The sequence below is a fragment of the Vidua chalybeata genome, chromosome 1 (assembly GCF_026979565.1).
Source record: "Vidua chalybeata isolate OUT-0048 chromosome 1, bVidCha1 merged haplotype, whole genome shotgun sequence".
In the NCBI taxonomy this organism is placed as follows: Eukaryota; Metazoa; Chordata; class Aves; order Passeriformes; family Viduidae; genus Vidua; species Vidua chalybeata.
In genome coordinates this window covers 83,942,149-83,967,211 of record NC_071530.1, presented here as the reverse complement: position 1 = coordinate 83,967,211, position 25,063 = coordinate 83,942,149, and the positions used below count along the sequence as shown (strand labels likewise).

At 38.4% G+C, this 25,063-nt stretch overlaps 1 protein-coding gene across 2 annotated transcripts in view; it reads left to right on the top strand.

Moving 5' to 3' along the window:
- DDC (dopa decarboxylase) overlaps nt 1–25,063 on the top strand; it is a 74,241-nt gene that overhangs the window by 3,866 nt on the left and 45,312 nt on the right. The window contains exons 1-3 of one of the 2 annotated variants that reach the window (XM_053949950.1): nt 14,900–14,953; nt 19,938–20,113; nt 20,661–20,848. In XM_053949950.1, the coding sequence (XP_053805925.1) occupies nt 20,050–20,113; nt 20,661–20,848 (252 nt within the window). In that variant the 5' untranslated portion in view covers nt 14,900–14,953; nt 19,938–20,049. Of the gene's footprint in view, nt 1–3,292; nt 14,954–19,937; nt 20,114–20,660; nt 20,849–25,063 lie in introns of those variants that run through there. The other variant, XR_008432255.1, reaches the window with a different exon arrangement.

Here is a 25,063-nt window from a genome sequence, read left to right as displayed (position 1 = left end):
AGAGTAAGTTTAGGTTAAAAAAATTCTTCACTGAAAGAGTGATTGGGCACTGGAATTGTCTGCCCAGGGAGGTGGTGGAGTCACCATCCCTTGATGTGTTAAAAAAAGACTGGATGTGGCACTCAGTGCCATGGTTTAGTTGATGAGGAGGTGTTAGGTCATAGGTTGGACTTGATGATCTCAAAGGTCTTTTCTAACGTAGTTCATTCTGTGATTCTGTGAAGAACTGTTCCCCTCATTCTTCTGAGTCACAAAAAAGGTATATTTTTTCAATTACAGATAATATATTGTGTTATCAGGAAGATACATGGCCAACAGTATTTCATTATTGCTAAGTGAAAAAAAGAAGTTCAACCTATACAACAAACTCAGTTGACTTCCAGCATATCCTAATCCAAATCCTGTTACTCACCTCAACTCTCTGTTGCTTCTGCAATCTTCCAGTGTTCGTCTGATGAGTGTCTCCCCATTAAATCAGTTCATGCTGATTATATTTTTTCTCCTAGCAGTGATATTTTTCCTGTAGAAAATTGTGGAATGAAACAACTGTTTTGTTGTACATTTTCCACTTCTCTTGATCCTGTGTGGATTGTATCGCTATCTATTCAAAATCAAATGAATAAACAGGAGAAGAAATATTGTGGTAAATAGTCATTTCTTGGAAAATAAATTGGGATTTTAGTTTTAGGGTCTTTGTCAGAGAACTGGCAAGAGCATTGTATGCTTAAAAACTTGCTTTTACAGTTTACTGTGAAATAATACTGTATCATTCCCTTCCCCCCCTCCCCTCTTGTTTTGAAAATAACATTTGGTTTTAGAATTCAGGGCAAGTTTGCTAAGCTTTGTGAAGGTGTAAATAGAAATTAGTTTTATCTTTCCTGGTTGTATGTTTTCAGAGGAATTGGGTGGTTTACATGGAGTCAAATGTAGTTTAATGTTATTATTCTTATATTACATCAGACATATTACTTTATTTCTGAACTTGTTTTTTACAGCTTCAGAGGCAGACAGAGAGATTTTGTCCCTAAAAAGTTGATGACTGATGCAAGGATTAATGGCAGCACGTGAATTTTTTTTTTTTTTTTTCATTTTTTCTCCCTCAGTGAAGTGCTGTACTGTGAGTCTCAGTGTAGGAACATGGGGTGACTTGAAGGCAAAGATGTGACTCCAGTACTGTGTCACCTATCAAAACAGTCTCTACAGAGGATGTATCTCCCCATCTGTTAGGTACAGCCTATCTTTGCAAGGCTGGCTATGAAGCAGAGAGGTTAGGAAGGTTTCATTTTGAACAACGATAAGGTGGAAAGGTTTCAGTCACTGAAAGGAGTATAAGGAGGGAGGACATGGGATTCATCTGATCTTAACACTGGAGGCAATTGAAGCCATAGTAACAGCAACTGTTCATTCCAGTAGAAGCTGGAATATGTATAACCCTAAGTCAGGGTTATTATTAGCATTTCAGAGTTTCAAGCCAGTCGTGCCAAACTTGAGTTTGTGACATTCCTTATGCTTCAGATTTTTTTTTTTTAATTTTTTTTATATACCAAGTACCATCTACTGTCTGATTGCTAGGGCAACGTCAAGCACTGGTGTCAGCAATACTGGCATATAATTTGGAGTTCACTTTACAAAAAGGAAGGGAATAATCGCTTCCTGCTCGGTAGACAGGATATAAGTAGCAGACTAAAATTGGTGCAAAAAGAGGTCCTAGAAAAAAAATGCACTGCAGTGTATTGTTTAGGAAGGCTATAAATCCAGCATCAGGGTAATGCTGCTGCTAAGTGGCTTGTAACACCTCCCTGTGTTTTGGCCTCACTTGCACTCAGTTATGCTATTGACAAACTCTTTAATTTAAATTAATAAACCTCACAGTTTTTAGGTTTTCTTTTTTCTGATACATGACAGTGCAGGTACAGTTAGCGTGACATAACAAGAGGTAAGCATCATTACTGTGACTAGTCATGCAAAAAAGTGAGATGGGAAATTACAGATATACTACATATGGTGCCTTCTGCTTTTAAAAGCAATCTGAGCTCAGAGAAGTAGAAAGGATCCAGCTAATCGTAGAACCAGCTCTATGAATTTCAAGGCAAATATACATTTCCAGACACATGGGATAAGCTGAAGACTGCTGAAATGCCAGCCTGCTGGGAGAATGGCTGGCAGACACCTTTTCATCTTGGACAATACCGTAAAGGAAATGGCCTTTCAGTGTGGCAGATATTGTCCCTTTCCGTGCTGCTTCTTTAAAGGGAGAGAAAGAGAATGAATGCAAAGGATTTCAGAGGAGGTGCCATTTCTTTAACGGCATCCTGTGGGTGCATTATCTTGCTGAGACCTTTTTCTTTGTCTCTCAATCTGATTAGCACATGTCTTTGTGCAGTTTTAAAATGCTTGGACAGTTTTTCCTTAAGAAATACATGTGCCTTCCAGCAGTTTTAAATTGCTCTTGATATGTTTGATATCCTTATACGTCTGCAAACCCATCAGATTCTTGCTGAGTTCTTGACTGTAATTCTTCCTGTGGTAATTATATTTTCTACAGTTTTAACCACACATGATGTGAAAAAGTGTTTCCTTCTGTCTGTTTTTAATGTGCTGTCTTTAATTTCCCAGAATTGTCCCTCTTGGGCTTTTAGAATTTGAAAAACAGAAAGAAGTTCTTTGTCTTCTCCCTGTACTATTTCATTCTCTTATCCTTTCCTTGGTTTCTCTCATGTTGTTCTGTTTTCAAAGCTAACCAGGCCCATTCATTTGAATCTTCCCCAGAGGACAGCATAAGTGTCTTTGAAGAGAAATCTTCTCTTATGCTCCAGGAGGGCACTGAAGTCTTTTTGAAAGTGAAAATCTGACAGAATATTGAATGTTCAAGAAATGTTTCAACAATTGATCAGAAGTCACTAGAATAGTTTTCCTGTAATTCTCCAACTTGTTCTTGGTGGATCCAAACTTCTTGCTATTCTTGATCGTGCTACTTATTAAACAAAGGTTTTTATCCAACAGTTCCACCAACATTGGTTAGACTAAGTTTGACCCTTAAGACTTCATAACTCTCTCTGTATCATGAGTTGCTTCAGATTATTTGTACTGAACTTCCTGCAACTCTGTACTGACTATTCAAGATGTGACATTCATAGATCTTCTCCCCAGTTCCTATGGCTGCATCTTTAACAGGAAAAAAGGAGAGGGGGGAGGGGGATAATGGGATGGTGGAATGATACCCTTTCATTGCAAGGTTTTGTATCTCTCAAATATAAAGGCTCCCAAGTATTGTGGCTTTCATATATTTTAGGCAGCTGAAGTAGAGGACTCTGACCTCCAGCTGTGGTTAAGATGCGACACAGACAGAATGGACCAGAAAGAATACTCGCTAAAGCGATGGGTAATGAAAGGTCTGAGATGGGAGATGATGAGTAAGCCTGTATTCTAATAAAAGACAAATATCTAGGAGAATTTTTTGGAAAGAAATAGGATTATTGTATGTATCTCTCTTATGAAGACAGGCTGAAGGAGCTTGGCCTGTTTAGTCTTCAGAGGAGACAACTGAGAGAGGACCTCATTAATGTCTATAAATATGTGAAAGGAGGATGCCAAGAGGATGGATCCAGGTTCTTCTCAGTGGTGTCCAGCAATAGGACAAGAGGTAACCGGCAGAAAATTATGCACAGGAAGTTCCACCTGAATGTGAAGAAGCACTTTCTTGTGCAGGTGACTGGAACAGGTTGCCCAGAGAAGTTGTGGAGCTATTCACTGGACATATTCACAAGCCATCTGGACACAATGCTGTGCCATTTGCTCTGAGATGACCCTGCTTGAACACGGAGGTTGGACCAGATGACCACTGTGGTCCCTTCAACGTGACCCATTCTGTGGTCTGTTGCACGGGATTATTAACACATACTGAAGATGTTCCATAAGATGATCATATTTTCTGCCCAGTATAAAAGACCAGCTAATTTTATGGATTTTGCTTTGCAAATAGAGACACTCAAGGAACAAAAGAATTGATTTTTGAAGAGAAAGAAATTATGGCTAGAGAGTATATTTTTGAAACATTTCTAATGAAAAGTAGAAACTAGGAAGGTGTTTGCTGTCTTCATATTAAATAGTAAAAGTTTAATAATTAGAAGCAACTTAGTGATGATCTTAATCTATAAGGAAAATTCCTTCATATCAATAAGTTTCCAAAATAATGTGTAAATAAAACTTAATATCACAATGTAGAATCAGAGGAAATACTTGATTGTGAGAACTTGAAAACTTCTGCATGACTGCTTAAAACTATTATTATTAAGGATCAATTATAAACTGGCATACGAAGTCAAACTTCTTAACAAATGTAGATACAGAACTATAATTGCTTAGAAATAGAAGTCTTGAGACCAAATATATTTTTTTGGTATTCATTCACCTTAATTAACCAATTCAACTGATTAATTCAAACTAACCTATTAAGCAATAGAAAGTATTTATGTAGCTTTGTAAACAATAGCAGCATAAGCCTTGAGGAATGTCCACACTCAAAAAGCATTTTGCACCCCAGCTAGAGTGCCACTACAGGCATCCCCAGGCAGTCACCAGCCAGCAGCAGGGCCCTGGCCTGAACCAGCAGGAAAAACCAGCAACCTCTGACTGGATGCACACGTTACACGTACTGCCATGATTTTCCTTTTTTAATTTTTTTGTTTTGTTTTGTTTTGGTTTTTTTGTGTGGTTTTTTTTTTTGTTTGTTTGTTTGTTTTTTGGGGTTTTTTTTTGTTTTTTTTTGTTTTTTTTGTTTTTTTTGCATTTTAATCTTTTTTTCTTATGGCATGTTCTTCTGTTTCTTCGCTATTCTTTTCCTTCCAAGGAAATTCATATTTAATGTTGGCATCTTTCCCTAGAATACTCCTTTTTATCATCAGCTATAATTTATTGAATTATTTAGTCACAAGTTCCTTGTTTGTTGAGGTTAATGACAGACAGCCTTTACTCAGGTGGGTATAGAAGTACATACTTATATATATTAAACTTCTCTTAACAAAATCTTTTCAGACTCTCAAAAGTCCTTCATTTGCTGGTTGCTGACATGACAGGTGCCTCACACACTCTCTCTCCTGTTTTCTGTTGCCTTGCACATGCCAGGATTTTTTTCTTGGCACTGCTCAGAGAGGCAAAGACTTGTCTCCTGGTTTGTCTGCCCTGCCAGCTCTTACATGGGCCCATATTGTGCCATTCTCCTTGGGTACCTGGGGACCAGGTACAAAAGTGTTGATTCCTGAGCAAGTATTGAATGAAGGACCACATCCTGAGGCCTGCCACACCTGTTGGGATAGGGGCCTATTGTTGTGCTAGGCTGCTGAAAATGGCATTTCTTGTAATGAAAAGTTTAAATTCAAAAGGTAAAACCCAGAGCCTTCCAAATGTGTTTTGTGCTAATGAAAGATAAGGCACAAAAAATAGAATGCATTATTATGATTGTATGTAAGTGTGAGGATTCTCTGTAGCTGCATCAGCAGCTCAGCTAGTTATAAGGCTGATCTCAAGAATATCTGCCCACGGCACACAACTGTTGTGTGAATTCATGCCCTGGGTTGTTCTTACACCTACCTCTGCCTCCTCCTTTTCAAGGTTATTGATACATATTTCTATTGTACATCCTGATGAGTATGTTCCTGCCTTTGCCTGATTTCCATTCCAGCTCTAGCCAAAAATCTGAGATGCAAACATATTTTTTTGTCTAATTTTCCTTTCTCTAAAAAAAAAAAAAAAAAAAAAAAAAAAAAAAAAAAAAAAAAAAAATTACCATTGCAGTAATTTGTTACCATGTTGACTGCTGTTCTTGTTCTTTTCAGCCCAGTAATTACTTAATTGCATGCTAGTCCTTAAATGACTTTGAGTGGTGAACTACTCATTTGCTACTACTGTGGCTTTCTCACATGTTTCCTTTCAAGGTTAAAAAGAAAATAAGACAAAATTGTAAGTCTTCTTTGCTACAGTTTTTGCTTTATTTTGAAGGTTCCTTTGGACAATTTTTTTTTTTATTATTTTTTCAAGAGCAGATTTCTTACACTTTTGAATATATATTTCTTAAAAGTACATTGCACCCTCTTGGAGCAACAATTTTTGATGTAATACCTCTTTATGAATAGTCATTTTAAAAGCACATAAATTTGGTCAAAAATTTCATAGATAGCAGAAGGAGTAAGATATTAAAGGTGGCATAGGGAAGCCAGTGTTATTAATATTACAAAATAAAAAATGTTATTATAGATCAATAAGAACTGTGTGTTAGTGCCTTCTTTCTTACCTGTTCTTATTTATCCTGCTCTTGATAGTGGCTGTTTAAAAACCATCTTTTGGTTACCATTTTATTTAGAAAATCATCCCTAATTTGAATGTTTCATTGATTTTGAAACTTAAAATGATCTTGATGTTATGCAGGTTCTTTGGTGGACCTATAGACTTGTTTATGCTGTTTTACTACGAAAGGCACACATCTTTAATTGACACATCTTTAATTGATCTTGCTTGACACATCTTTAATTTATCTTGCTTGTTTTGAGTGTCAAGTTCCATCACAAGAACAAGGCTATGGAGGCTATTTGCTGCAAATTGCTTTCAAGTATTTATTTATAGTGTACATACGTTTGGTACACAAATTACAAAAAAATGTTGTATGAAGAAAGCTGTTTGCTGTTCTGAAGTTTTGAATGTTATTACATCATGTTGTTACAACGTAATTACAATACAAAGATTATCACATGTGGTACAACTGACCTTGCTGCCAGGTTTTGATTTGTCATCTTTTTGTGGTTCCTACTGCTCAGCATAACTCCATGTTAGAAGTGAATCCAGTACTTGTTTTCAGGAGAGGATTAGGGTTTTTTTTAAAAAATACAGCTCCTACAGACTACTCATAGTTACTTTAGCTGATAAGTAGTGGGAATGTTTTGAAATTGCTAAGATGATGAATCAAAATTTATTGTATACAAAGCAGGCTAAAACATTCTTTTGCTCAAGAAAAGTACCTGTTAAAGGAACCTGGAAGGAAAACAGAGCAAACATAGACATAGAGGCACCCTTTATTTGGAAAAGAGCAGGAAGGTTATCTTTTCAACCAAACAGGAAATATTATGAACATGAGTGGCTTATTCAATAAATGTTTAACAGGACAAACATAAAGAGAAATATGAAATAGGTAATACTAGATGATGGAGTGTAACTGAGCTGTGAGTACAGGAGGTTGTGTCCCCTGCTGTAATTTGGACATCACTCCCTTCTTCACTGCACAGTGCTTCTACACTCCCATTTCGATCCCAGGCACAATATTCAGCCCATTTTTCACATGAGAAAAAAATTGATTTTTGATGCCTGATGAGGATGTGAAGAGCTTCACTATAAGAAAACCCACAGCTCCACCTATCTCTGTTTCAAGTTCAACAGGCAGAATATAGCAAATGTTCTGAGTCTTAACACAGGTCCCTGGATTCCCTTATTCCCCAATCTTCTTCCACATGCTAGTTGAGGATGCTTCTGGTCACCTGGTCATCACAGTTTTACAGCTTGTCTTCCTGGATAGCAGCAGTAGCAGCCAGCAGAGCTGAAAGGTGCAGAGCTGAAGAGAACTGTATTGTCTTGAGCATCCAGAAATACTGCCAGGCTTTTTGTGACAGTTTACTATTAGCATTGGTAGAAACCAGCTCTTCTTTGTAAGTATCCATTGAATATAGTGTAACACTGTTTCTCATGGGATTTTTTTTCAGTGAAAGAGAAGTAAGGAGATTATGTAATTAATCCTTTGTTTAACACAGCTTTGAGTTATTTCTTCTATCTTAGCAGTGTTGCAGGATTGGAATGTGGTTGATACGTATTGTACTCACAGCTGAAGAATCTTGAGTTAGGCTTTTTTTATATATATAGTAAATTAATTTCCACAATTATTCTTTTTGAAGATTACAGTCACATAAAATGTAGACCTGGGTTGTGTGAGTTTGTTATTGTGTAAGATAAAGCAAACTAATGATAATTTTGATGAAAGATTAGTGTGATTTTGCATGCTGAGCATACGTATTAAGAAAGAAAATTAGCAACTAATGTAAAATAGTAACTGCTTTTAAATCATTCACAAGTCAGAGAATGTAGATACAATGTTTTCTTACTTTTCACTTCAATGGGCAACAGCAATAGGTTGAGACTGGTGTGTTGTTGAAAGAGGGAAACTGAAAATATCCCCTAGAATTCAGCAGAAGCTATGGGCAGGTAAGTTATCTTACTTCATTATATTTTGCAATGTATGTAACATAAAATGTGGCAGTGATTCTTCTTCCCTAAGCATAATTTCACAATATTCTGTGTTCTCTGAGCACTGGAAAAGAGTGAAAAATGACATTTCTTAACCACTTCCTACTGACAAAAGTTAGCCTGGTGGTAGAGGTAGAAGAGAGAGTCTCTTAAGACTACACAGAACAAGATCACTTAATAAGAGAGTGATTTTTTAAGAGTTTGCAGGAAGGAAGAAAACAGAAATCTCAAAATTTCCAAAACTTTCCTAGACTGTCTTTCAGAGAATTCTGCAGAATATCAGACTGCTGTGAAAAGTTTGCTTCTAGACTGGTGCCATCTGACCTCAGCAGAGAGAGGTTTAAAATTTGTGCCTATGACCAGAGACAAACACTGCCAGAGTTTTGACAGAGGGTGCTGCAGCTTTAAACTTAGCCTAGATTTAGGCTGTTTGGATTCAAAATCCAGATGGAGCCAAACGTGGTAGCACAGAAAAATAAGCTGGAAGAGAACAACCCTTTCTAACAAAATATTTTATGGAAAATTCCTCTCAGAACTTACCCAGCATTTCGCAGCATATGGCAAAGATGTGCATCTGTACTTGAAAGCAGAAGCTTGATCTAAGGCCTCTGAGTACAAATGTAATGAATACATTGGACTGTCCTTCTTATTTAACTGCCTGTCTCTGCCAGTAAATCCTGGCTAAATGAGAGCCTGTCTCTCCTAATGATAATGTGGAAGCTGTGATTATCTGAGGTGTGGAAGTGAACAAGATCATAAGGAGAACAGATGGCAAGCAGTTCTGAGTGGGGAGATGGCTGGCTGCACTGTGGTAAAGCTACCTGCAGCAGCTTAAGCTGTTATCTTTCCTGGCTCACTGTTTTCCCTCCTAGCTGGAGATGATTGTATTTCTTATGGACTTGGCAGGATGGAGCATATGAACACTTGGTGGCTCTGTCACCTAATGTCACAGGGACAGGCAGATTCTTTTAGGGATCCTTGGTAGAATGAGAATTTGCTACAGGGTTTTAGGTACAATTAGACCTTTATTACTACAATTAAGCACTTAATTTTCAGCATAGTTTATTATTATCTAGAATGTGTAGGATTTAATGTAGTTTATTGCACAGTTTTTATGAAATATACTTTCAGCTAAGCAAAATTTGTAGTAATGATTGTAGCTTTCTTACTATCAAGAGCCTTTAATTTCTACACTTTTAGTCACTTGGACCCTCTGCAGATCGTTTCAAATTCTTAGTAATCGGTGCATGATACAATAATCATAATCTGGACTCACACTTTACCCAGGAGAACATGATTCACTCCATCTTCAGAGGAAGAATACAGCAGTGGCTGGGTCCCAGACCAGTGGCAGATCATGGGTTTTGCTGTCCAGCATCATGCCTTGCAGCTGTTTGATTTTATAGGCAGTATCTCATTACTCAGTACTGTTACATTTCTGTATTCCAGAACACGTGTCACCACATCCTCATAGCAATCATCTTGGAGGGCAAATAGTTTTTTCACAATGCTGACAGGGGATCTGGCTGTTCTGTAATGGGGGTCATCACATCTTGGTGACAACTACAGTTAAAAAGGGGAAAAGAGGAGGTGATATGTGACCAGCATGCTTACATATTATGACTGTTTATCTGAGGAGATGGCGTTGGTTATGCTAACCATATTAGCAGGAGTCAGGAGCAGGGTCACATGGCTCAATGGAAAGACTCATCTTAGTGTAAATGTATCATCTTCCTGCACTCAAGCAGGTGGGCTGTGTACGTATATCACTCCCACCTCTGAGGCGAAGACAACAACCCAGAGCAGAAGGGAGCAAATATTACCTTACTCATTGCTTCAGCTGTGAATGTGTGTCCATGACCAGGGAGACCCTGTGCATGTGGAAGATCTGGTTCCCACTCAGTTCTCTGGAGCTCTTGTTTTGGGATATGTGTGTAGTGGCTTGACCCTGGCTGGATGCCAGCATGCAAAAAAGCCTCTCTGTCGCTTCTTTCCACAGCTGGACAGGGGAAAGAAAATATAACCAAGGGTTCCTGGGTTGAGATAAGGACTGGGAGAGAGCACTCATCAAATATCTTCATGAGCAAAACAGGCTCAAATTTGGAATATTAATTGAATTCATTACTAACAAAATCAAAACAGGATAATGAGAAGTAAAATACGTCTTTAAAATGCCTTTGCCTCACCCCTTCCCAAACTCTACCTTCTCCTTCCCCAGTGGTGATGTGAGACAGGGAATGGGGGTTTATGTTCAGTTCATTTCATCACAGGTTTTTCCTGCTGCTCAGGTAGAGGAATCCTTCCCCTGCTCCAGCATGGGGTCCCTCCCACAGGAGACAGTCATCCATGAATTTCTCCAATGAGTTCTACTAAGCATAAAGTTTCCTGAAGCTTTGCATTGGTCTTTTCTGGAAAGATGCATGTGTTTGCACAGCCTGAAGGGGAGCCAAAGATACCTTTGCAGAAAAGCTGACAGGGAGGTAGAACAAGAAACATTGGTGTGATCCCTTTCCATTCTACTTTCTGTAATCTCAGACAACTGGGCACCAACATGTTCTTTAAGAAGAGACTAGTGATGTTCTCATCCTTTTAAGAATGACTCAAGTCTTAAAGTGGTGTCAAATGCTCTTCCAAGCTTATTGCAAGTGCATGGCTGTTGTGACAAGGCATTAATCACAGTCAGTGGCAAAATACATTCTCAACCAAGCACTGCGTGTTTTTTGATATTTTTGTAAACAGTGATCCAAACAAATCACTTGCTCAAGAGTAAGCACTGCATTGTGTTCCCTCTGTATCTGAAGCCATTTTTGTTCTTCATGCCTCACCTGGCCCTGTCTTTTCATCCACACAGGGGTTGTTCCATTCACAAACTAACTGCTCTAACTTGCTTTTTAACATGAGGTCTTCACAGGACATTTAAGGCCTCATAGCAGTTCATCTGTCAGCCACAGCTTCTGCGAAGCTCACAATAGTCAGTGCTTGAGAACACTCTCTCTATGAGCAATACATGGCTGGACTAGTGCCCTGGCAGTGCCTACGCCCCTAGGTAAGCACATCTCAGCTCACAGCAGAAGCTATTCCTATCTCTGTATTGGAAGAGTCTGCCTACTGTGATTGCAGCCTGCTCTCACTGTCTCTGTGACTCTTCACAGCCTGTCAGTATTTCTGTTGACACTTCTTCAGTTCATCACAACCTCTCTTTCCTGTAGGCTTGCTTCCATAAGAGTAATATGCTCAGGCTGCCTCGAACCAGCAAATGGTACATTAACTCCTCTGGAACTGTGTGTGTGAGTCTGTGTCCATGTTCACTTCGTTAGCAGTTCCTTTTTTCCTTTTTTGGTTTACCTTCACATGTTCACACAACCAGCAATAGGAACTGAACAGGGAAAACAAGTCACACATAAAATATTTATGAAAAAAGAGGATAGTTACTTTCCCAGTTTGTCAGTTCTGTCTCAGATTCATCTCCTGGCTAATCTGTTGCTAAGTCTACTTATGTTCTGCAGGAGACTTAGGTTTTATCCTCATACGTTGAGAGTAATCTATCTATTTGTGTCAGAAGGCTTTATTAATTCTTACTTTCTTCCAAAGAAAATACACCCTTTGTTTTAATTAGAAAATTTTTAGTTGCACATTTTATCTAAAATACTCTCTTCTTTCTTGTCTCATCTTTGTGCTTATGCAGATTTGGACTTTGTTTACAGAACATAAAAGGATTTTTCATTCCATTCTCACTTGTTTGTGTTTCTTTTACCTTCTCATAGATAATTTCCTATAACTAGTATTTTTACATTAATGGAAGAATATACTGGGGGCAAAAAGAAAGACAAAGATGGGGTTCTACTACTGTTCTCTTTTTGAAGGAGCAACTGCAAGGAAAACTGAAAAAATGCCTGCAGTCTCCAAATAGCATCCCTAAACTACAGACACAGAGTAAACCAAATACAACAAACCAGTGCGGTTTTTTATGCATAGGCAACAGTGACTGTTCCTCTGACACCAAATGTGGAAAACAGGCACAAACATTGTGATAGATCCCTAATTAATTGTTTCAAATTTTTTCTCAACGTCTAAGATCTTTAGTGTATCTTATTCAATTTAAAGCCCTTCATGTTATAGCTCAGAACAGTTTTTTTTCAAATAATGTTAGGCTCAGTGAATTATAGCCCAAACATACCTTCAACAAATTTAGTACCTAGACCCATGCCACAAGGCTAGCATGAGAAGAGTGTCAGGTTATTCAGGTGAGGGAAAACCAAAGTTGGGAGTAGAGCCATCTAATCATAACTGGACTAAAAGCCAGAGGAAACTGCCTTTTCATTTCTTACCTGCACTGTACCGTCATGGAAGAGGCAAAAGCTGTTAGAAAGTGAGATTAAACAAACTGTTTATTCCCGTCTGCTTTGATCTATGTCTTTGCATAAGGACTGACAATGGGACTGCAGTGACTGATAGCACATTGTCTGCTTCATTTTCTGGTGCTGTGCTGGAGCTCCCTGTTCAAACACAGCCTCTCTCCCACATTGTTTGCAAACCAAAGGGTTCAGTAATGGTAATAAATCAGTGCTATTACTGCATGGGCACAGCATCATTTATGTATCATCGTTTACGGTTGACTTCCATGTGCAAAAACATATTGAAGCTTGTCTCTTGCTAGCTGTGACTAATAGGTCTGTTGGGTGCTTACCAATAAGCCCCAGCCTTTAAACCTCTTGGGATCATCTGTTATTTCTCACACTCTGGTATCCTGAATTTTGGAACAGTTTGGCACTAAAGAGGGGATCTCTGTTTGTTGTGTTTCAGTAGTAAACAAAGTTGTTCTCTGTCTGTGAAAGAGAGAGCGGGCTGAAGGGTCTGGAACAAATTCACAGGGCCACATGAGGTCTGACTTGGCCAGAGCCTGTGATAGAAAACTGAATGATCTTCCTTTTGTGCACCACAGAAAGATTCTGTTAAACAAAGATTTGTTTATTGCCAACTGTTGATCATGAATATTATGAAACTAGTACAAGCCAGAATAATTCCTAAATTATATAAGAGACATGGAACATGATTTTTAGAAGGGCATTTAATTCCCCCTTTCCAGCTTGTCTGTTTTACTTAAACACTTTATTTCCTTTTTCTTCCTGAGAAATTACAAAAATAAATATTTTAATGGAAAATGTGACTATTGCCTCTTCACAGCAAGCTTTACAGGTACAGCAGAGAAATAAAAACACATCAGGTGACTTTGAGGCTGTATTTCAACACTGATTAAACCAGCATTTTAAAACTCCAATCTTAATTTTAGTTTCCATTTTTAATTTCCTTTGAAAGTTACTTATCTTTGGCAAGCCATTTGGATGAAACATTGAAGTGAAATTTCAGTTATCGTTAAGTTTACAGAGACAACTTCAATTTTTGCATCTCTTATACCCTCACAACAAATTTTGAATTTTCAGCCTTTTCAGTCAAATTCAGGAAGAAAAAAATAAATAGGAAAAGTGTCCAAAACACTTTTTCCTGTGGGGTCCCAATGTGCCCAGTTTGTAACCCTGTGAACTCAGGAGCTGATTTGAGGTTGAAAACATCTCAGAGGCTGTGGCAACTGACTCTGGGATTTCTTGAGGCTTTTCAAGATTGAAGAACTAATCATTACAGCAGCCAACCCAAGCATTGGAAATGCAAGTCAGATCATAGAATAACATCTGGCACAAGTGCAATGACACCAGAAAGCTCACCTGGGGAGTACTGGTTTTGTTTTGAATAGGCTCTTCCAGAATTGTAGCAGAATTGTCATTGGTCTTGTAACATTAGAAGAGCAAACACAGCCATGACAGTTTTAAAAAGCTGTGACTTCTTCCTCCTTCACTAGAAGGCTGACTGTGATAATATTGCAATGGACTGGAGACTGGTGCGAGAGCAATGACCATCCCAAATCTGCCACACTACCTGGCTATAAGCTGTTTAGGACTATGAAATGCTGATAGTATTTTTTTTTTTAGATTAATTTGACTGAAATAAAAATGACAGGAAGTGACCTGGATTCATCTAGGAAAGGGAACTCCACGTAAAACTTTTAGAATAGGAAAACAAATCTTAAACGTTTAGAATTGCTTTTAAGTGTACATATGATCAAAGAGAGAAACTGGAAGAAGTTGGATAAAGCTTATCTGGGGGTTTTTATTCCACAGCTAGATACCTGAGCTTGCAGTCACTTGAGTGGTACTTCAACCATATCTGTGTTTCTTTCCTGGCAATAATATTTCACAGAAGTGAATCAAAGCTCTTGCTTTTACTGCAGCAGCCTCAGCAGAAGTGTCCCAGAGTGTGCAGCACAGACGGGGAGCATGTGATCAGACACTCACTGCTAATGAATTTGTGAATGGAGCCCCCGGAAGAAAACACAGGGCACTGCAGAGTTAACCTAGGCAAGGACTGTTTCTGGTCGGATCCTGCTCTTTTCAGGGAGCTTTCTTTGCAAGGTATATTTTGGAGGAGCTGTGGGAGGAGGGGGAGATGCTGCTGCTGCACGTTCAGTGCAAAGCCCGTGGCTGTGATAGGCTGAAGGGACATGGATACTCTGCCTATATATGCTGGCAACTGCATCCTCTCTGCTTTGTAGCTGTCACTGAGGAGCAAAGAAGGGCAGTGAGAGGCAGGGGAGAAGCAAAAACCTTCCCTATTCGCTGTAAGTAATATTCTTTGTCCTTAAGGCTTTATGGTTATTAAATTCAAGTGGGTACATTTGGATTAATGCAACAATTGGTTATGGTGAGTGGGATCTCAGTTAGTAAACAGCCAGCTTGTGTTATTTTAGGGATGATGATAATAATAATAATAATAACAATAATGTTTCTTTTTAATCTAAGTTTGTACAATGTAGTGTACACCTGTTGTGTTGTTTGTTTTATTTTACATCTGATGTATGTCAGCTGTAACTGTTTATATACATTTATTGAGAATCACATGTATACAGAAGTTTGTACCTTGTCTTTCCAAGTACAGCAGCGCTTGCAATAACCAAGTAGAACTTGGGAAATTCTCTGCCAAATGTTCTGAATAATAAAATTTCCAGATAAATTAAATGCATGACTTTTTTTAGGGTGAAGTTTTCCTCAGAATTAACCCTTTCCCATCACTGTAGTAAGACCTCAGTGGGGAACATTATGAAGTTGCAGACACTATGCCAGTGACAGTAAATGAATACAGCCAGCAACTTCTGGAAAATGTAATTCTTTAAACAAAATGTAGGGGTTATAACATATACTCCTAATTCTTGATTTGTGCAAAGGTAGAAGTAGATCCAGAGTAGATCCAGTTCCATTTAACTTGTGCTGAAGTAAAATGCATCCTTTGGCTCTTTTTCTGGCAATATCCTATTGCCAGCAGGGGAAGTTCAGCTTAACAGTGGCAACAGCTGCAAAAACCTTCAGTTGGGTTCAGTAGCAGGAAGTTCTTGTGGCTTCAGTGGTGTCACTGAAACACCATGAGCCCTTAAATTGCATTTTGGTCGGCAACAATCAGTTGGCAGAATAGAAAATGCACTTGACTCATATATTGGAAAGATACACAGTTATAGGTGTATTTGCTCAAGAAACAAATCAGTTTTAGGTGCTATTAATGTGTCTATGCATTCTTCCTGTCTGTATTTATAAACAGGAGCTGCTAAAAGATTTTATTTTGTTAGCTGTTGTTTATTTTAGTTTGATCAGCTGGAGAAGAGGCAGACATAAAATTATAATGCATCAAATATACCTCTCTCCACATTTGTTCTGCTTTTCCTCTTTTCCCTCTTTTTTCTGCTTTTTCATATTTTTTCTCTTTTTCTTTCTCATAACAAATTTCCTGGTAGCACTTAGATATATTTTATATTCATATTTAGTAAATATGAAAAAACCCACCCAGATTCTAAAATCATAGACAATATCTTTTAACAGAAATAATGAATAAGCTAAATGTTACCAACATAATACTATACCTATAAATATCTTTAATAATTACTTGTATGTAAACTACTCATTTGTATGGTTCAGTTTCATATAAAGTAGAAAACTGCTTGCAAATGAACATATACAATCTAAAGACCAGCAACAATATTCAGTAACTTCAGTAAAATAAAATGTGTCTGTATTCTAATTTCAGTGTTCTGAGATAGAAGGAGTAGTTTTTAAAAAGTAGCAAAGGATATGTCAACTTTAGATTGTGTAGTGTACTTGTCCTCTGACAAATTACAGCAAAATCAAAAACCAAGGAGTTTATATATGAATAAGTAAAAAAAGATACACTGATATAATTTAAGATTTAACATGATTTTTCTTGGTTTTACCTGCAGTTTAGAGTAGAACTCAATCTTCTCTAGTAAAGTAGGGTTTGTTCTGAGGTATGCAGTGGTGACAGTAGCCATTGATTCTGGCTGGGAACAAAAATGCTCAGGCAGAATATATGCTTGGTAAAAATGTATTTTATCAATTAGAGTGAGGCTGTCAGTGAGTTTGCATACAGACTGCTCACAGTGGGGTAGAGGTTGATAATCAGGCAGGGCACCTCCTGAGAAGCTGTGCTCTCCTCACTTGGGGTTCAGTTCACAGATACTGAATATGCTGAATCTCATCCTGGGAGGTGTGGGATTGCTGAAAGTGTGGAGACTTTCTCACTCTTTAGGGGCCTTCAAGAAGATATACCACTATTAAATAATTTAGAGAGAGGCTTAGTTTCTCTGAAATTTCCCTTTAGTTTTGGAAACTTGGCTTGCATTATTTTGCAGTTTAAGTTCCTTGAAGTTAAGTGGATATTTTGAGTACATGCAGACTGTAACACTCATCCCTTCAGAAAGTACAGATTCTCTCAAACAGTATTTCATTTTAAACCCTAAGGCCTGAATTCTCTGTAGTATTTTGCTTCTTAGAAAATCTCTATATTTTTAAAATATACTGGCATAGAGGGAAGGTCTCTCCCTATGCATAGGGTTGTTGCATTGCACATGAGCTTGATGTGCATGCAAGAAGTAGATCTATTCTGTAGTAGTAGAGAAGTGAAGTAATTTGCATTTTGATAGTACTCACTAGTGAGCATTACAATTGTCTGCTGGAGATGGCTTCCATAGCAAGTAGTACTTTCAAGCAGTGAAGTGAGATCTATAGTGAACAGTCCAGGAAGAGAATAAAAATAGGGCTGAAAGGGTAAGTGGGTCTTGTCACTCACAGGGGGACAGATATAACATAGGAGGTGAAAAGGATGACCAGTGTGTTCCTGCAAGGAGTATGCCTTCACAGTTCTGCTGTGAGATATGTATATTACTGTGGGTAGGGGATTTTCAGGGAAGGACTTTTAGGAAGGAGGATGCATGAATACAAAAAAGCAGATTTTTAATTTTTTAGTATTGTCTTTGGAGGAAAGAAGGGTTAAATACTTTGCTTCAGATTGGAGCAGTTTGACATACTTCACTGCATCAAACTGAATTGTAAGAGTAATAGAGATTAAGTAAATACTAGTTCATATCAATTTATAACACTGCAACCACTGTAGCACTTTTGGCATGAAAGGCTCAGCCTTAGATTCTTAACATTTAAGCTTCCTGGTTCAGTTACTTCCATGCAAAACAGTGGATTTCCCCTGTAATTTAATTCTTTACCTGGATTTTATTGCAACAGTGATTTGTAACAGGAGCAGTGCAGCCAAAACAATGCTAGGATGAGCCAGTGAACCTCCCATTCTTGGGAAGAAGTAAAGTTACCCAATAACAAACAAGATCTTAGTGATTAGACAAAATGTGTATTTTGTCAAATTGAGTTCCATAGCAATGGACTAAAACCACAGAATGTGTATCTGATATTTAGATATAACATTTTATTCGCTTATCTTGATATCCAAAAAGAACTTTGTCCAAACTTCTAATAATAAAAATAACAATATCAGCATACTGTGTAGCAACAAGATGATGTAAATGTCACAATCTATAAAACATACCATGTATGTTCTGGTAATATGATAAAGTAAATACTTTTTTTTTTTTTTCATAAAGTAAATTCTTTATTTTTGTGTGTTTATGAGCTGTGTTGAGCTTACACACAATGTGATTTAATTTCTGCCATTTGATATGTATTTTAGGAAAAGACCATGTGTTCCACAGAAGTTTTTATGTTAAGTGGTCCCTTTTATTTGATTACTACCAAGTAAAGCTAGGGAGTAGTGTAGTGATGCTCTTACCTGTCTTGGTGCTGTACTTGAGGTTCACTGGAACCACAGATGTGGAATGAGATACTCAGCTGAAGTAATCCATGTGTAAAGGTCTGTGGGAATAACTGTAGCACAGTAGTGAGCAACAGCAGTGCTGGAAACACCAATCCTCATGTTCTGAGTCAGTTCAGTCTCAGGCATCTCCCACTAATTTGTCATTTGTTTGTTAAATTCTGTTTTTCATAGCTTTCTTCGCTGAACCAGAGGAAAAAATAACAGATCACCTCATGCAAGTTCTTTAGGGCATGCTATAGCAATGAACCCATAAATTAAGTAGCATAAAATAAATAATAATAGCATGATTTAAGAGTTAAGTTAGAGATGCATTGAAAAGGAAGTTCAACAGTATAATATTTAGATTTCTTCTGGCAAAAAATATCTAAACCAAAGGACAGAGCTTTGGTGTGTAATTAGATTGCTGCCACAGAAATGCATATTGATTGCTGCAGTTCATGCTGACTTCTTTGAAGAGTTTATTAAAATTTTGAACAAAGCACAAAAATGTGTTAAATGAAAATGCACATAAGATTTAGGGGGTATGGAAGAAATTGAATCATCCTGATTTTAAAGGAGTAGAAACAAAACTGCTTGCTTAAACACAGGTTTTCAAAAGGGAATTGACACACAAAGCTGCCCACTGCACATTCTAAGGACTGTAATGACCACTGGTAATGTATTTCCAGCAACTTAGTAGCAAGATATGAGAAAGGTCCTAATACCCCTTTTTGAAAGGTATAGACAAAGCCAAATAAACACTTACATGGTGATTAAAGAGAATACTAAAACTCTAGTAAAATAGCAACAGGAACAACCATCTCTGGGGATCTAGAAGTCCCTACTGTATGGATCCTTGCTCTCCCAAGTGTTTCGTGACCTATAGCAGCACCCTGCCTTCTTAAATAGAAGCAGCAGCTGCTCCACACAAATCCCAGATCCTCTGTAGCAGCAGAGACATGTCTACCACAGTGCTTATTAATAATGTCTTTCTCTTGAGATGTTACAGTACTAATTCAAATGTAATGAAGCCCAGGAGGCTCTCTTTTCTCAAAATTATGTCCTCAGTTAGAAATCCTTATCACAAATACTTGATATCTGAAAAATTGTCTCCTACTTATCTAATATTCACATGGTGTTTAATATAATTATTTCCTTTAAAAGTGAAGATCTACAGGTGTGTGAGCTAAGCACAATAGTTCTTGAGACCAGCAGTGAATATCCTTTCTTCTCTTGCCAATCTTCTCTACTGTTCCAAGGAACAGTATCCCTCAATGTGAGCATATAAAGACTCTGGGACACTGTTTTGGTACTCAGTGAATAAAAAGTTTCAGCCATATATTCACTGAGTACTCAAAATGCACAGCTAGACAGAGTACTAAAATTGGATGGGCCAGGGTGGCGGGAGCAGACATAGTTATATCATGAATTTATGTTTGCAGAGCACTTTGCACGTGAACTCCAGCTCATCTCAGCTGAGCCGTGTATCACCTTGCTCACACAATCTGCCTATCTCAAAGAACTCCTGGAGCTGCAGCCCAGCATCTTGGAAATATGGACAGCCCCAGACAGAGCTTCCTCACATTCTCCTGCAAAACACAGTACAGATCAACTTTAAGTGAATTCTTTTTGAAACCTCACTAAGAAACAATGTTTTGTAGATGACAAAGCATGTGCATTTACAGTGAAAGAGTAAGGAAGCTAGATCTTGAGACAAGGCAGGAGTTGAGAAGCAGATAAAATGACAGGGCAGCACAGTGGATCACTGTAATAACTGTGATTATTATAACTTGTTATTACAGATTATAATAGAGACACACGGGAGGCTATTTTCTTACACTTCTTCTCCATAAGGCAGGAGGGAACTGATTATGTGCCACTTAACAGTTCCACATCCCTGTGTCAACCAGCAGCTGTAGGAAATAAATCTGTAATTTTTGAATCTTCATCAAAGTGCTTCTGCTGTTCTTCTGTGCTAAATTTATTGTCTATCTGTATTAATCTAATCTATTCATATCATGACCATCTGATTCTTCCTATAAATCATATGAATAACAGATTTAAAATTAGTATAATTTTCTTTCAAAAATTATTATTTTTTCTCTTTCTTTTAAAGTGTTTTTCTGAGAATAAGCCCTAAACTCTGATACCTATGGATGCTGCAGAATTCCGCAAGAGAGGGAAGGAGATGGTGGATTATGTTGCGGATTACCTGGAGAAGATAGAGAAACGACAGGTATTCCCAGATGTGGAACCAGGATACCTACGGCCCCTCATCGCAGACTGTGCACCCCAGGATCCTGAGAGCTTTGAAGCTGTCTTTAAAGACATTGAGAAAATCATTATGCCAGGGGTAAGAAAAATGGAACTGTAGTACAATGTTCAGTACTGCATTTAGCTTTTCAAACACCTTAAATAAAGGGTGGGTTTACCAACATACGTACCCACACTGATTAACTTCTAGAAGGCAGGAGTCAGCTTTACATGTTGAATATGATCTAACTAATGTTTTGCATTCTTCATAGAAATAATCAAATCATTATTTTGTTTCATGCATGGTTTACTTTTGAAAATAATTCCCCTTCCTCCCTTGAATTGGTTAAGGCAAAACTTCATAACTTTCAGTTTCGTGTGATATTTTTACTACTTTCATAGCACAGTAAATATTTTACAAAATAGTATTTTTATTAGTCTGCTGTGCCCAAAGTGTTTCTTCAAGCTGATCTTTAAATGTTAAAATTCTCTTAGGAGACTTCTTTTTATTAGAGAGTTGACTAGAAAGGATTCTTCCCAATACTTGTTCTGTTGACTTACTCTCCTAAATGTCAACTACTTCTCATAGCTTCTAAGGCAGACAACCACTGCCTAAATATTAGCCCTTGAATAGATCAGGTTTGGACAGACAATGCAGAACATTTTATAAAGCATCTGGCATTTCTTCAGGCCTGAAATTTTCTTGGGTTTCCACTCATGGTACACCTTTTTTATTTTAAATATGTACTTGTCTCCTTAGGCCTTTGAGTAGCTTGAAGAGAACTGAATTATTAGTAAAAGTTAATGAGGAATCTCTCCTTTGGATCTCTTCAATAAACACTTTTGTTTTCTTCTGTAGATGCAGCTAGGTGATACAACTGTGATGGGACTGGACATCACAATCAAAATGGCTTTAGTCAGTGTACTATGATGCCAATTCCTTTCCATTGAGCAATGTAAATATTTGATATTCAATATGATTTTATCTTGTTTTCCTTGGACCCAGCCCTGATGTACTTTAACAAGCAAAAGCTCCACTGAAGTCAATTGAAACCTCTGCACTCTTTTCAAAGATTTGAGGATGAAGTCTTAAATCCAAGGGAATTAAATCAGTGCAGATTAGATAAAAGAATTATGTCCAACACATGCAAATACTTTAATTGCTGCTCATAGATATAATTGCCTTTTCTTTTTCATTGAAGGAAAATAGTAATGTCTGTGAAATAGAAGAGAAAACACTTTGAACACTTGAGAACTTTCAATAAAATAATAATGCATTAAAAAATAAGAGATGAATCACTCAAGAGTAGAAAGTGAGACAGTGAATTCCAATTATGTCATGAACATGTCATGTTCTCTCTTAACTAAATTGACTTTTTCTTGATATTTACGTGCCTTGCAAACAAATTTACTTTTACAAAGTGATACATTCTGAAGAAAAACTGTTCTATCCTAAATTTTTCCACTGGTGTGAAATGTTAGTGACACAAAGAGCACAATATAAATCCTAGTTCTTATAGTAATTCTGATTCTACCCATGTTGTTTGTACTTAATTCCAAAGACTCACATGGGCACAGAACCACGAGGTCTCGTATATAGAGATTGGATGGTATCTCGAGATCATTTAGTCCATCCCCTCTGCTCAAAGCTGAGTCAGCTAGAGCAGGTTGTTCAGGACTATGTCCAGCTGGTCACTGAATATCTCCAAGGATGAACTCTGCTGTCCTGTTCCGAAGTTGGATCACCTTCACAGTAAAAAAAACTTTTTCTTATGTTTAAGTGGAATTTTCTCTATTTCAGTTTGTACACGTTTCTTGTTGTCTTGTCACTGGGTACTTCTGAGAAGAATCTGGCTTCATCTTCTTTGCACCTTCCCATGAGGTGTTTATAGACATTAACAAGGTACCCCTGAGCTTCCTGCAGGCTGAACAACCCCAGCTCTTTCAGACGCTTGTCGCATGACATGCAGCAAGTAATCATCTCCATGGTCTTTCACTGGAATCACTCCAGTATATCTTTGATCCTTGTGGATCAAGGATCTGGAAAACCAGATGTGGAATCTGGAATCTGTGGATCTGGAAACAGAACCAGATGTGGCATTCCAGGTGTGGCCTTTCCAGTGCTGCGTAGAAGGGAAAGATCAACTCTTTTGACCTTCTGGCAGCAGTTTTGTTACCATGGCCCAGAATGCTCTTGGGTCACAGTGTTTGCTGCCAGGGTGCATTGCTGGCTCATGTTCAGCTTGGCCACCAGGTCTGTTTCTTCCAAGCTGCTTGCCAGACAGTTGATCCTTGCTCTGTATGGGGCGGGGGGTTATTCCTCACCAGGTACAGGCTTTTACATTTCTTTGGTCAACTTCATGGGATTCCTGTTGGCCCATTTCTGCAGGCAGTTAAGGTCCCTTTGAATTGCAGCATGACCATACAGTGTATCAAACACTTCTCCCAGTGTTATGTCATCTGCAACATTGCTAAAGGTGCACTCTATCCCATCATCAAGGTATTTCATGAAGTACCGGCCTTTCCACTTCATTCTCCATGTGACCTATCCTTGAACACTTCCAGGGATGGAGCACTCACAACCTGCCTGGGCAGCTGTTTCAGTGCTTCACCACCCTCACAGTAAAGAAATTTTTTTTCAAACATATAATCAAAACCTACTCTCAGTTTAAGATCCTTCCCTCATGGCCTATCACTACATGCCCTTGCAAAACATCTCTCTCCCTCTTTCTTGTACACTCCCTTTAGGTACTGGAAGGCCACAGTTAGATCACCCCAAAGCCTTCTCTTTTCCAGGCTGAGCAATCCCAGTTCTCTCAGCCTGTTCTCACAGGAGAGGTGCTCTATTCCTCTGATCATCTTGATATTCCCCCTCTGGACTCATTCCATTAGGTCAATGTCCTCCCTTGTACTGGGGATCCTAGAGCTGGACACAGCAGTCCAGGTTGGGTCTCACCAGAATGGAGGAGAGGGGCAGAATCTCTTCCTTTCCTCTGCTGCCCACTCTGCTTTGAATGCAGCCCAGGGTAGTGCCTTCAGCACTTCTTTCCTGTTGGTAAATGTGCAGTCCCTCACCATGTCCCACATTTTCATCAGTTCCTCCACAGTTTCCCATGTTAGGCAATTATCAATGCACTCCAGAACCCTCCTGACTGATTGTGTCCTGCTGTGTTGTCTGTCCAGCAGATGTGAGGACTATGATCTGTGAACATGAGGTTTCTTCCAGCTGTCTGAATGCTGCACTCATGTGCTTCTTCTGATCAGGTGCTCTGTAGCAGACACACACCCCCAAATATTGCCCATTTTGATATCTTCACCAGTCCTGGCTCACAAGTTCTTGACTGGCTCATTGTCCATTCTTAGGCAGAGGCCAGTGCATTCCTGCTGTTTTCTTCCATAAAGGACCACTCCTCTGCCTCACCTTCCTGGTCTGACCTTCCTGTCCTCATCTGCTGCAGAACTTCAGTAATGTGACCAATCCCACAGCGTCTCTGTGATCCCAGTGAAATCACAGCCCTGTACCTGCACACAGCCTTCTGTTTCCTTTGTTTGTTCCCCATGTGTTTTGCCACAGCTTATAGGTGCTTCAGAGAGGCACCCATTTGTCTTGATTCCCCAGAAAATATGTGAGAGCTCCTCGGTCCTGTCCTTGCCCTAATGCTGCCCTCTCAGCACTTCCTAATTTATGTAGATATACTGGGGATTGGTCTGCTTTAGCCTTAGCTTCTTTCTGAGTCTTCTCATGTCCACATTACCTTTCCCCCTTTGCTTGCCAGCTTGATCCGTCTTCCTCCCTTGATTGTGGGTTTTCCTCTCCTTCCCTCATCATTCCTAGTTTAAAGCTCTCCTTATCAGGTTATCCAGCCAATCTGCAAATATATTTTTGCCCTAATTGTTCAGGTTATATTTTCCCTTAATCTTCTTCCCATGTTTTTCCTGACAAGAAGAACATTTAAAAGTACATCTAGTGTTTTTCATCTATAGAATTTACCCACTGTTTGACCAGGGGATGTCTTATATCCATTTTATAAATTAAGAACTTCAGAAAGGGCTTTTTCAGAAAGAATAAGTAATATGGCATATCATAAATCCTTGTTTTGCCTGTGAGCTATTGGTGGCCCATAAGTGATTCTTGTTTCATTCATGCTGACATCTTTACTGTGTTAGTTGTGTTCAGATATTTGCTACTTACTGTATGACTAGAAGTGTGAAAATGGTGTTCCTACAGAAGGGCAGGGATCAATTAATTGTGTGAAGCGATAATAATGTAGTATCTATTGCTGTCTTCACCCTGTAGAAGAAAAGAGTAGTGAAA